At 36.3% G+C, this 15,136-nt stretch overlaps 1 protein-coding gene across 1 annotated transcript in view; it reads right to left on the reverse strand.

Moving 5' to 3' along the window:
• Positions 1-15,136, reverse strand: part of LOC150081616 (SPARC-like) — a 111,928-nt gene that overhangs the window by 9,912 nt on the left and 86,880 nt on the right. The window contains exon 6 of the mRNA XM_090379471.1: positions 12,762-12,972. Within this exon, the coding sequence (XP_090235597.1) occupies positions 12,762-12,972 (211 nt within the window). The remainder of the gene's footprint in view (positions 1-12,761; positions 12,973-15,136) is intronic.

Raw genomic sequence — 15,136 nt, forward strand, 5'->3', positions numbered from 1 at the left:
GAAGCGTGTGCTACGCACTGCTGCTCCTTCCCACCTGGCTACGGAGGCGCCAATCCTGATGTTGGTATGAAATGAAAGATGTGAAAGACTTGTGGAATTTGCAGAATCTCGAGGATTGTCAGTAATAAACACTTTTTCAAGAAAAGGGTGAACAGAAAGTGGACATGGAAGAGCCAAATGGATTAACAACTAACGAAATAGACTTCATCCTCACTAACACAAGATATATCGTGAATGATGTTACCATCCTGAACAAGGTAAATGTTGGAAGTGATCACAGAATGGTAAGATGCACACTTGATATAGATGTAAGAAAAGAAAGGCAAAAACTTACTAGAGTAAATAATACAAAGGTCTTTGAGATAACAGAAGAGGAGAAAAAGCAGTATTTACTGGAACAAGTTTGAGCTTCTGGAGATGGCTCAGAACAAAGATATTGATGAGGTATATTACGGCTTTCTGAAAGGTCCAAGAAACCTGTATAGGTAAAAAGAAATCCAAAGAAGAAAAAATTAGTCAAGAAACACTTGTCATGATGAATTGAAGACAACAAATGAAGAGCAAGATAAACACTGACAAGGAGAAAATTCAGTATACTGAGTTATGCAAAGCCATTAGAAAGAGACTCAGAGAGGACATAAGAAGATTTAACACAAGAAAAATCGAACAAGCATTAAGGAAAAACAAAGGACTTAAATCAGCAGCCATGTGCAGTAATACAGAAAGACAAATGATACTGAAACTGAAGAATAGCGATGGCATACTTATAAATAGCAGAGAAGGCATAATTCAAATAGCAGAAGACTACTATAGACAATTATAACCAAGGAGCGAGGGAATGACGCCAGCAGTGGGGAAGATGGATCGCAAATTAGTAACACATACGACGTACCTGATATCCTTCCTTCCTTCCTGATGAGGTAGAATATGCGTTGAAGAAAATGAAGAATCAGAAAGCCCCGGGGGAAGATGAAGTTACTGTAGAGTTGTTAAAATTGGGAGGAAGAGACATGTCACAAAAACTGGCAAGACTCTTCACAAAATACATTAGAAAAGGTGTGATGCCTAAGGAGTGGAATAATGCAAGCATAGTTTTGCTGCATAACTAAGGAGATAAATCAGAAATTGGAAATTATAGACCAATTAGCTTGTTATCCCACATCTACAAGTTATTCACAAGGGTCACTATTAACAGATTAGAAAGAATACTTGATGAAGAATCAACCGAAACAGCAAGCTGGCTTTAGGACAGGATTCTCAACTATGGATCACCTTCATGTAATATCACAGCTAACGGAGAAAGCAAATGAATATAAAACACCATTATGCCTGGCATTTGTGGATTATGAAAAGGCGTTTGATTTCATACAGCATAAGGCAATGTTTCAGGCACTGGAAAGACAAGGCATAGATACCCCATATATTATGATTATGAAGAAAATATATGAGAACACTACCTTCTTTATTAGACTAGACAAAGACAGTAGCAAATTTAAAATTGAGAAAGGAGTTCAACAAGGAGACAATATCTCCGAAGTTGTTTACTGCTGCCCTTGAGGAAGCTTTCAGAAGATTAGACTGGTTGCAGAAAGGAGTCAATATGAATGGAGAGTACCTAAACCATTTACGGTTTGCAGATAACATTGTAGTCATATGCCATGATCCCAAAGAATTAGAGGAAAATCTTAATCAGTTATGAGAGTTAGTAAGGATTTTGGACTAAAGATGAATATGGCTAAAACAAAAGTAATGATGAACAAGTATGCCACGGAAAGGGAAATAATGATTGAAGGAGCAGTAATTGAAAAGGTGGAGTCATATACTTATCTGGGACAAGTTATTAGCTGTAATAATGATAAATGGCTGGAAATCAAGAGAAGAATAAATTTTGGATGGATAGCATTCAGGAAATATAGTCACATACTGAAGAGCAATATCCCAGTTTGTCTGAAACGTAAAATAATGAATCAATGTATACTCCCCACAATGACTTATGGAAGTGAAACTTGGGCACTCACCAAAAGAATGGAAGAGAAGCTGAGAACTACACAGCGAAGAATGGAACGAATTATATTGGGAATCAGACTGTTAGATAAGAAGAGAAACACATGGATTAGGCAGCAAACTCAAGTAAAAAACATTCTTATTAAAACTACAGAACTAAAATGGTCTTGGGTAGGACACAGCTTGAAGATATGATGACAGATGGATTAAGAAAATAACAGAATGGTACCCAAGAGGAGCTAGAAGAAAACGTGGAAGACAACGACAGAGATGGACAGATGAAATTCATGAGTTTGTGGGTAGTAAATGGATGGCCATTGCACAAAACAGAAGGAACTGGAAAGTTGCTGGAGAGGCCTTCATCCTGCAGTGTACTGAAAATGGCTGATGATGATGATGTTGGTACAATACATTGCACTTTGATTGTTCCAAATATTATTATTCATTGAAAATTCTGGAAATTGAGATTCACAGTGGTTGGAATCATGCTTATGTCTTTTACAGTTTATGCAATCTTGGGAGTATATTTTGTTAGGCATTCCAAGAAGAGATGCTTTTGTGGTGCAGTGCCCACATGAGTGCACTGGCTCTATATCTGAAATGTGCACCCACAGCCTAGGCAGGTACAAGGTTTAATGTTGTGTGCAGCACACCCAAGGGAAATATTTTCCCTTTGATGTTTTGCACATTTTTCCTAGCTTCCAGAAAAACTGGAGAGGAGGATAGTGTAAGATCTTTCTTTGAGGCCGTTTCAATGACAACTCGTTTACTTTTTGTTAGTTTAACCATTTTGATTCTGATATCCTCCAAGTTATTTTTAATTTTAATACTGATGGTAACCTTCACTTCCTGACTGGTCTTATAACCACTTTCTTTGGTAGCCTTGAAAATAAAGTTGTTCAGCTTATGTCCAGAATTTGGGATATTTGGGGGGGAGGAGGAGGTTGAGGGGCATTCTTTTCCTTTGCAATGGAAAATACGACTTCTAAGTGTTTTAAGGTATTTTCTGAACTCATAATCATTGCTGTATATGACTAAGATAGATGAAAGATTTTGTAAACCAAGTTTGGGATTAATGTGAAGCTATGATTAATTTCTCATTTTCCATATACAAGCAATTTATTAATATTTCTAGGGTATTCCAGTATCTTAGGATAGTGTACATTTTATATTTAAAAATTAAAATAGTTTCTGTAGCCAGGTGGGCAGGAGTAGCAGTGCGTAACACACACTTCTTGATTAGAACGGGGTTTGAGCACGTGACCACCAAATACGGAGGATGTGGAAAGGTCAGGGAATGACCACCACATATCCCCAGAGCAATATGGCCTTAGTTGCTAATGCTTCTAAAAAAATAAATAAATAAATAAATAACAACAATAAAAATAAAATAACAAGTATCCATTTGTCATTATGGTTTCCATTCTACTTCCAAGAGTGACCTTGGCTTGGGGGGGGGGGGGGTGAGAGAGAAACTGTAATTGACTCTAGTTCATCTGAGTTTGAATTTTGATCCATCTGTGCATCCTCTTTTGGAGTGCTTTTGCTTTTCTGCAATTTCCTTTTACTGTTTTCTGTATTGCTACCCTCCTAGAACCAGGTGCTCGATTGTATTATGCTGGTCTCGTTTCTGGTTTGTGTGTGTTACAGTGTGCTCCCTGAAGGACAGAGGAGGGGAAGCAGCCTAGTGGAAGTGGTGATTTTTCTGTTCTGTGCTCATGATGTATAAAAGAGCAGTTTATTAATTTTATTTAAAATTAATAATAAAATCACTATTATTTTATTTAAATAATTTATACATAGAGATGGTAGCAAATATATTTCACTGCCCCCCCCCACCATGTGTCATGTAATCTCACTTCAGACCTGTTTCAACATGTTACTAAATTTAGATTCCATTATTAAAATATTTTAAAAATTCAATTGTTAATTGTTAAAATATTTTAATATTCTAACCATTCAAATTTTACTACACTAAGCTGATATCTATTCATTACAATATCTCATTCAATAACAATATGCACTTATAATTTGGTTTCCGATATTTATGATATATGGCAAGATCAGATAAATTTGTATCTGATCTTTAACTTTTATTCAAATTTTGGTTATCTTTCAGTGATCACGGAGGGGGGGGGGAGCTTCTGTTACTTCTCTAGGATAAAAGGCTGCTGTAAATGTGAAGCGAGCAGAAACAAAACCAAGAAATGGAAAACTAACACAGAATGGTTACATGACATACTTAATACTTAGTAGTACCATAGAGATTTTTTTTAATATCTACATTTTCTCAATTAAGAAATAAGGATGCAGACTGAGAGTCAATACTATATCGGTAGAATAATACAATTTTAACCACTACTGTAATTTTTAAGAGATATTTAAATTTTTCAGTTTTCCTCTGCTTTAATATAAAATATAAACCAAGATACCCACTAGAGAGTAAACCACTTTTCGACTGCTAGCAGACAATTATTTTTGGGATAGTGTTTGTGCTTCTTTTTTTAAAACAGAATAGGCAAGCTGAAAATACAAAATGAGGTTCATTCTGAAACTTATGCTTCCAATTTTTATTGTATACCACTGCAGATATGCCAATTTAAACTGAATATTATGTACTTCAAGTCTCAGCCAACTTACTAGGGCCTTCACCCACCAATAAAAATTACTATCAGCCTATAAGACCACTGATGCAACAATTCCACTGTCGTTGATGAAGCATTCTCCACAAAAGCCATCTTTCATTGGGTCACACAGATGAAAGTGTAATGGCACAAGGTCAGAATGTTAATAGGTTTCTTCCCTCGCCAATTATGTTTTAAATGGAAATTTCACTTCTGTCCATGGCTTAGCTTTCCACTTTGATAAAACACATTATTCAGTTTGGAAAAGTTTTGCTAACAGAGACCACCTATCAACTGATGAGAGCCCAGTAAGCTTTTAAACAGCTGTCTTGGTAATGTCTCAGCTTTTTAAATGTACAGCATATTTGCCTATTCTGGTGAAGGAAAACAATTTCCCTAGAAAGCCAGCAAAATCAGAATGTCTTATAATAGAGAATTTTAACTTTCCCGATATTGAATGAAACTTGGGGGTAGGTGGCTTAGATAGCAATAGAGCTTTTCTAGATGTACTAGATGACTGTTTCCAATACCAGCATATTAGACAGGCAACAAGAGAAAGCAAACTATTGATATGATTATCAGTAGTTACTCTTCATGCATTAAGAATTTCCAGATAAAGGAACCACTAAGCAACAGTAATCATAACATACTTTTCAGATTTACTTAATGATATAAATACTGTCAAGGACATGGGGGAGGGAAGGGATCTTGCTTTCGTAAAGGCAACAATAATGGCTTTAAACAGTTGTCAAATTCTTTTCAGTGGGACCTATTCTACAAATTCTAAACGGGAAGCATTCAGAGAAGTAATCACAGAAGCTACACCAAACTTTTCACACTAACTAAAAGATACTGCTCAAGGTTTAGTCCTAAGTAGATGTCAGATGATCTGAGGAGACTAGCAGCAGAAAAATACAAAATATGGAATGATTATAAATTATCAGTGGGTACAGAAAAACTATAGGGGTAAAAAACAAGTAGATAAGAAAAACAAATTATATGCTTCCCTCCTCACCTCCTATCCCTTCGTCGATGTCATTTATGAAAATGAGAAACAACAATGGTCCTTGAGGGATCTCCCTCCTGATTTTAGACCAATCTGAAGAATATTCATTAATCACAATCCTCTGTCAGCCATCTTATCTATCCATCCATCTTAGAATCTTACCAGTAATCCCAACCTGTTCAAGCTTACGCAGTAACCTCTCATGAGGAACCGAGTTAAATACTTTGCTAAAATCCAAATAAACTATGTCGAAATTGTTCCCTAAATCTAGATCATGAGTAACTGTGTCAAAATAGCCCCGACTAAGTTAGTTAAGCATGATTTATCCTTAACAAAGCCATGTTGTGCACCCTTCAGAATGCCATATCTATCTATATGTCCCTGGATTGCACTCTCAATCATTGCCTCTAAGATTTTTCCTAGCACTGAAGTCAGTCTAACTGATATGTAGTTACCAACTTCACTCTTAGAACCACTTTTATGTAATGGTAATACATTGGCACTTCTCCAATCCAAAGAATCTCCCGAGTCCAAAGATGCCCTCATAATTAACCTCAGTGGTTCAATACATTCCCTCATGTTCTTCCTCAAAACTATAGAGTATATGCCATCAACTCTGGGAGCCTTACTTTGCCTTTACTTTCAAATGATTTTCCAATAAACAATCATCTGTAATAACAACATCACTAATTTCATATGGCTCTGCCTCACTCGCAAAGCCTCTTCTCAGCACAAAGGGTCTTTTGTCAGTAAGGAGCGATGCAGAAATACCTATTCAAATCATCTGCAACATCAGCTGGGTTCTCTAAGACTTACACACACCCAGTGCACAAAGGTCTCATCTGATTAGCTTTCTTTTTTTGTTGTATTTACATACATGAAAAATTCCTTGTCTCCATTCTTTGCTCCCTTAGGCAATGCAAAGAATTCTTTGCCCATGTTAACACTAGAAGGAAAGGGATAAAGGCATATGAATGGCATAACTACTGATGATACCTTTCAGATTGCTGATAAACCGAATAAGTATTTTGCATCTGCACTGGTGCATGAAGAAGTTTTTTAAGATTGGAACATCCACACTATACCAAATTATAAGTGGGAGGTAAAGCATTCTGTCATAACAGAGAGGAAAATGAAAGAAAAATTGTTGGAGTTTGGCGATGTGCAAACATCACTCCTATTTATAAAGGGGGTGGGAAAAGTGCAAAGTGAGTAATTATAGACCTGTAAGCTTGATCTTTGTTCCAGGGAAAAATAATGGAGTCAGTAAGTATTAGTAATAGTAACGGCCGCATGGTGCAAGAAAGCCTATGGCTTATGCTGCACCAGCCAAAAAAAAAAAAAAAAAAAAATCCGAACAAAACAATGATAAAAACAAAAAAAAAATAAATAAATAGATAAATAAAATAAATAACTAATTAATAATAATTAATAAATAAAAAAATAAAATAAAAAATAAATAAAAAGGAAATTAAACCTATCATCCTGTGCGCTTCCCTTACCCGAAAATACTATCCAGATGACCTTTGAATTTCCCCAAATTGTCGGCCTCTACCACCCATGAAGGCAACTTATTCCAGTAATTTATAACTCGCTGGCTAAAATAAAACTTCCTGCAGTCCAATCTAAACATTTCCCCCCGTAACTTGAATTTATGTCCCCTAGTTCTAGCATCATTTATAATCTTGAAAATTTTGTCCTCATTCATTTTACTGATGCCTCTCAGAGCCTTAAACACCTCAATCAAATCTACTCTAAGGTGTCTAGTTTCCAAACTCTGCAACCCACATATTCGAAGTCTTTCCATCATAAGGACGCCCTTTTGCCAATCTCACCAGGCGAGTTACCCTTCTTTGCACCCTTTCAAGAAGCTCGATGTCTTTCTTTAGGTGCGGTCTCCATACTTGGACACAGTATTCCAAGTGTGGTCTAACATAAGCCTTATATAATGGGATTATCACGTCCCTATCTCTACTTGCAAAAGTTCGATAGATCATCGACAAGACACCATGGGCCTTCCTTGCAACCTGTTTACAATGATCAGAGAATTTCATGTCTGACCGTATCTTAACACCCAAGTCCCTTTCCTCTAGTACTGGGTTTAGTTGAACTCCACCAAGTGAATAAGTTATTTTGGGATTACTGTTTCCCAGGTGTAACACCTTACACTTTGTTGGATTAAAGCACAGCTGCCATTTTTCTGACCATTCCTGAAGTCTATCTAGGTCTCTCTGAAGAAGCTCAGCTTGACAGTGATCATTAACTACTCTACCAATTTTAACATCATCTGCAAATTTAGACATCACGCCCTCTATCCCTTCATCAATGTCGTTTATGAAAATTAAAAACAACAGTGGTCCTAATACTGATCCTTGGGGAACCCCACTTCTTACATCAACCCAATCTGAGGAATAGCCATTTATCACAACCCTCTGCCTCCTGCCCTGAAGCCATCCTTCTATCCATCTAAGGATTTTCCCAGTGATTCCAACCTGTTCCAGCTTATAAAGCAACCGCTCATGTGGGACTGAGTCAAAAGCTTTGCTGAAATCTAAATAAACAATGTCGAAATTATTCCCTAAATCCAGCTCGTGAGTGACCCCTTTCGAAATAGCGAACCAGATTTGTTAAACATGATTTTCCCTTTACAAAACCATGCTGAGTATCCTTGAGAATTTCAATTCGATCCAAATGATCCTGATTTCCACCCTTGATCATTGCCTCCATGATTTTCCCTACTACTGAAGTCAGACTGACAGGTCGATAATTTCCAACTTCACTTTTAGAGCCACCCTTATGTATGGGAGATACATTTGAACTTTTCCAATCCAAGGGAATCTCCTCAGTCTAGTGATGCTCGCATAATTAGCCTCAATGGTTCAATGCACTCGCTTGCCGCTTCTCTTAAGATTATAGGGTATATTCCATCAACTCCAGGAGCCTTACTGGTCTGTAGGCTCGAAAGTTTTTTCATTAAATAATCTTGCGAAATTTCAATATCATTAATTACATATTTTTTAACTTCGCTCCCACAATTTCCCATTGCCACAAAAGGCTTTTCATTTGTAAATATCGATGCAAAATAACTGTTGAGTTCATCTGCAACGGCAGCTGGTGTATTTATTACTATCCCATTTCCCTTACGTAAAGGTCCGATCTGGTTTGTCCTGCTCTTCTTGGCATTTATATATGTGAAGAATTCTTTATCCCCCCCCTCTTTGCTCTGTTTGCTAGTGATTTCTCATAAACTGCCTTTGCCTGTCGAACCTTTTCTGTGGCTCTATTACACATCACCTTGTAGCTGTTATAGGCTTCAGTACTTTTTATTGCTCTGTAACCTTTCCATGCCACCTTTTTCTGCTCAAGTAATGCGGCAACTTCACTATTCATCCAACTTGGAACCCTTCTCGTGGAGTATTTTTTTAATGGTATATACTCATTCAAGGCATCTGTGATTAATGTTTTAAAAGCGTACCACAGTTCAATTGTATTCATTCTCTGCGCAATATCTACCCAGTTAATAGAGGCCATGTAGTACATTAAGGCATCGTGATTTCCTTTTCTGAAATTAAAACCCATTCCTTTGCCTTTAACTACTGCTACCTCTCTCGTCATCATCCACCATAGAACTCCGTGATCACTTCCTGCTACTGGTTCCTCTACTGTCAGCCCTGTTATGTCATCTGATTCATGTGTGATGATGAGGTCTAGGATATTCTTTTCTCTAGTACTTTCCCTGACATGTTGATACAAATAACAATCATCTAGTTGATTTAAAAATTTTGTTCCCCATGTCGAGTTTCCTTCCCATTTACTCCAATCAATTAGAGGCAAATTGAAATCACCCATAATAAGACATTGACGCTTACTTGCCCATTCCATTTGCATATAGAGGCTTTTGTCATAATCTTCACAATCACCTGGTCTGTAGATTACTCCTACTCGCATTATACCTTTGTTTCCAACTATCTCACACCATACAGATTCTATACTAGCATGTGAAATGTCTGAATCCGGGAAAGTAACGAAATATTGCAGGATCATCTTGATAGTAATAGATAATATGGAAATCACAGCATGGATTTTTTTAAGGAAGGATATTTTCTGACTACTGACTAATCTCATTAGTTATTATGACACAAAAACAAAGGAAATGGATGCAAAAAATAATTTTGACATCTTATACTTACATTTCAATACAGCTTTTGACACTGTTCCATGTGAAATACTGCTGTACAAATTGGAGCATTGTGCCATTGGGGACAAGTTACTGCTACTGTAGGTCAGATTTTGAGTGGCAGAAAACAGAGGATGGTCAGATAGGTGGACAGAGGGTGGGTGGACACTGCTGTTCTTGGATTAATGCTGGTGGAGTCCTCCAGCATTCAATGCTGGGCCCCTTACTATTTGATATTTATTAATATAATGACGAGGCATATCAAGCTTGTATAATTTTCCAGATGATACAAAAAAACATATAATGCTACCAAAAAATATAATGCTACAAAAGGTGGCAGCATGGTTAATGACAGGAATAAAGGCATTCTACTGTAACAAGACCTAGAAAAATTAGGCAAGTTGATTGAGAAGTGGCAATTGAGGTTTATCATTGATAAATACAAGATACTGCATGTGGACAGCAATAATCCTAAAATAATGTACCAATCAGGTTGAACCATGCTAAAGGTGGTGGGGGAAAAAAAACCTAGTGTAATTATATCATCTAACAATTTCTCTGAACAGTGCAGATAGGCTGCTAGAATTAGAGAGGATGGAAACGTTAGATAGTGTTATATTTTTTTTGTTAATGCTGTATACGCTTGCTTTCCTGCATTATTTGCCATTACTAATACTAACTGCAGTTACAAGTAATAGTCATTTTTATATTTACAACCGTTGAGACATAACCTCTTATTATTTAAGTCTTCTTTACCTAAAATTTGCAAAGTGTGACTGATGGTTTCTACAATGACTGATTGAATTTCAGACACCATTTGGGCACTTGAGCTGGTGCACATGAGATCCATCACCAGATGAAGATGCCAATACTACAAACTGAAGAGAAAAAGCACTATTGGACTCATTACATCTCAACATCATTTTTCAGCTAATCAGACGCATCATTTCACAACTGAATAATGACTAGTCTGAAATTGTAGTCATTAATAAATTATGAAAGCAGTATGCCAACAATTAAGCTCTTTATGAGCTACAGATTTCTTTTATCAAGTTATGTCTGAAGTAGTTATCCGCAGAGAAGGGCAACAAGATTGGTGAGGGGAATGAAGGGATCCTCTTACCAAGAGAGGCTTAAGTTCTGCAAATTGCAGTGGCTGGAGACTAGGCACCTACACGGTGATCTGATTGAGGTATATAAGGCCTTGAATGGGTTGAGCACGCTGAATTCTGATGGGATCCTTCCACTTGTTCAGATTACGAACCTAAGGGGGCATAAATTCAAATTAAGAAAAGACAGATGTAGAATAGATGTGCGGAAATTTGCCTTTAGCCAGCGGGTGGTTAATTGCTGGAACAAACTTCTATCCGTCGTTGTGGAAGTTGATAGGTTGAATAAATTTAAGGAGGAACTGGACAGGCATTTGGAGGCAATGGTGTGATTTTTTTTTTTTTGGCTGATGCTACATAAGCTCATACACTTGCTTTCTTGCATCACATGCCACTACTACTACTACTACAAACTGCAACAGATAGTGTTGAAGTGTGTGAAGTATTTATCCACACACTGCAACACTATCTGTTGTTCATGTTATTAATAAATTAACAGTGTACAGTCAGTCCTCGTATAACACGTGTTTACACTACACGAATTCGATCATACACGATTTATAAATAGGGGAACGATATCTTATATAACACGAACCGAATTCGCTTATGCATGATTCGCCTTTGTATTTACAAGAAATGGCAGTCGAACGTGGAATCACCCCAACCGAATGCAACACGATAGGAATGAAGAGAAGATTCCGAAAATGTATTTGTGTTTTATATCAGTGAAAGGGGAAACACATTTCACCATAATAACGTAAAAACCAACACAATTCCAGCTATCGGTATAATCGCAAATGCAATTATATCAAGTTTACTACCAGTTTATAACAGATTCCACTAGCAGGGATGCAACTGGAAATTGTTTTTATTGTTTTATGGTAGTAACCCCTAGAAATGTTCTTTAGTAAAATGTGAGGTGTTAATAGTGTATCTCTGCCTTTACGGTGTTGTTTATTCAGTTGCTACATGTGTGCAGCTTTGTTTATGTGTATCAAGCATGCCTCCTCGTTTTGTAATTGTGCTTTATTCCCTAAAAATGAGGAAAATACTTAAAAGGTATGAAAAGGAAGTGTCCTGGTAAAGACACTGCAGATTCAGAGAGAAAAAGAAAAGTGATATCGATAAACAGAGGCCGACTGGGTCAAAAATTCTTACACAGGAAAATTTGTAGTGGCCTCATACTAGCGTTTATGGCCAAAATCACATCAGCCTCCGGGGTTTCCTCCGGTAAGGCTTATGGCCAGTCCACCTCTGTCGACTGAGAAAAAAATATGAAATTGTGAAATGCTTTGAGCGAAATGAAAGACCATGTGATACTGCACATGCTACAGACCTAAATGAGGCAACACTGAGAATTACAAAGAATGCAGAGAAAATAAAAACAACTTTGATAGCAGGAACAACTCAAATTGTAATTAAAATCCATTAGATTAAGACACAAAGAATTGGAAGAGATGGAACAGCTGTCATCTGTTTTGGATAGAAAATCAAACAAAAAACAAGTTTGCTTACGATAGAAGCAAAAGCATTAGCAATATTTTATTACGTAATAGTCATAATAAAATACGTAAGTATTTTATTATGATAATTTATTGTGTTTGGTAATGTTCTGGTTACAAATGTGAGTTCAATCTTGGGTGGTCGGCACCTAACACTATTTTTCCCATAGGGCAAATGTTGTTTATATTGCACGAGGGTTTCTAGGAACACAACTATCGTGCTATACGAGGACTGACTGTATATTATACTATGCTATTGTACAGATTTTTTAATATTTGCAACAGTATGTACAACTTAAAAACAAATGATAATTTATAACATAAAAATATCAGTTATACCTGTCATGTGGGTGAGTGTCTAAGTCACAAAATTTCCAAATAACAGCATTTACCCACTTTCTGCCATGCTGTTTTTCTGCTTCCTTTTCCATTCGAAGAAATGGATCCTTAAGCTCCTCTCTTCTTGCTAGGTCTTGCATAATATTAAACAGCCATTCACGCATTCGGCGTGGAAAGTCAGCCATTTCTTCCTCAGCACAAGCTTTTATGTCTGGAGCAAAAAAAAAAATATAGTGCCTTTACAGTTTTGTTTAATCTTATTTATAGTAATTTAATATTGATTTAATATCACTGAATATCTGGGGTTTCTTTTAAATTAGAGAAATTACTGTAAAACAGAACTACAATGTTCCATACATTCTATGCTGTATTTCAATAATTGCAGAAGAATAAGAGAAATTTACCCCAGTATGATACATATAACCTTCCGTATGACAGTCTCCAGCAATTAAAAAGAATACAAAATTGACACAAAATGATTGTAGTAATAAAAATCAATTAAAAAGACCATATGTCTTGATCACAGGAATAAAGCAGAGTATGTGTGAACCGAATCTTAAATAGAGATATTATTTGTCTACTGCAATCATTTTGCATTAGTTTTATATTGTTTTAATTGCTAGAGAGTGTCATATGGAAAGTTCTACGTATCATATTGAGGTAAATTTCTCTTATTCTTATACAAATATCAATTAGAGAGAAGACAGGAAACAAAAAGCAAATACACCTAATTCTGTTTTCGCACGAACTTTTTTTTACACGAATTCAAAATAAAAATTTCATTCTCTTTTTAAGCGAGTCATTTTGATTTAACACGATTTCTATGAATTTTTTTTTGCCTAAATTCTAAGAAAATTTTTTTTTTTTATTTGTGGCATATTAGTATCATTTCTATATTACACGCACCAATAGATTGGATAACACCTAGTGTGTGCATCTTGAAACATGCTTTTGTTTACCAATGTGTACATCTAGGTATCTATGAATCATCATTTTTACTGAATTTGGTGCACATCTACGGTATTCGTGCATTGTATCTTCAGAAGACATTTAGTAGTAAGCTCTATTTCAAAGTGAAAGAATCTTTAGTGAAATTTGTGCACATATAAATTTATTAATTTTGCCGATAGTCAATAAATTGTAATTTTACAAAGTTTTCATACTTTTTTTATTAATTATAACTGAGATATTTTTCGGTAGCCCTTATATAACTGAATAATTCCCCTATTACGAAAATGAAAAGGAAAGCGATTTCTTTGGAACTTAAAATTCAAATTTTAGATCGTCTTGCAACTGGACAAGGGGCTACGTCTGTAGGAAAGCATTTTGGTGTACATGAAGCTACCGTAAGAACTACTAAGAAAAATGAAGCTGCAATTAGGAAGTCGGTATGTTCTGGAACAAAAGTAAGTGTTAATTCATCGTCATATACAAGAGATATTGTCAAGGAAAAAATGGAAAAGGCTCTGGTAATATGGATAGAAGATCAGTCACAAAAAAGAGTACCAGTAGATGGAAATGCCATCAAGCAAACAGCATTAAGAATTTACAGACAGACTAAAGAAAAGGAGCCAAGCACTTCATCTCAGTTAAACAGAACGTATGAATTTTCTGCAAGTACAGGTTGGATGACAGGGTTTCTTAAAAGGAATGCTCTTCATAATATAAAAATTAAAGGCGAAACTGAATCTGCAGATGAATCGGCTGCTAAAGTATTCCCGCAGGAACTTGCAAAAATTATTGAAGATGGAGGATACACTCCTGATCAAGTGTGGAATGCAGATGAAACTGGTTTCTTCTGGAAACGAATGCCGAACAGAACGTATGTAGCCAAATCGCAGAAAACTGCTGGTGGCTTTAAGTTAGCTACGGATCGTGTAACCTTATTATTTTCCTCCAACGCTTCAGGAGATCGTATGTTGAAACCACTGCTGGTAAATTGAGCCCTAAACCCACATTCAATGAAAGGTGTAGATATCAATAAACTGCCTGTTCACTGGATGGCAAACAAGAAGGCCTGGATGACCACTGCTATCTTTACAGAATGGTTCAACAAATATTTCATCCCAGAAGTCAGACGTTATATGAATTTGAAAGGTCTCGAATTTAAAGTTCTTCTGATTCTTGACAATGCACCCGGCCATCCTGTCTTGGAACACCCAAACGTACAAATTTTATTTCTGCCAACTAATACTACATCTTTGATACAACCGCTAGACCAAGGTATAATTGCGACAATTAAAACATACTACGTAAAACGAATATTCTAACACGTTTTGGACAAACTGAATGATGAAACACTAACAGTCATTGATGTGTGGAAGAAATTCTCAATTATGGATTGTATCAATCAAGTTGGATTAGCGTTAACTGAA

This window comes from Mastigoproctus giganteus, chromosome 8, assembly GCF_048544385.1.
Source record: "Mastigoproctus giganteus isolate SK-2022 chromosome 8, ASM4854438v1, whole genome shotgun sequence".
Lineage (NCBI taxonomy): Eukaryota > Metazoa > Arthropoda > Arachnida > Uropygi > Thelyphonidae > Mastigoproctus > Mastigoproctus giganteus.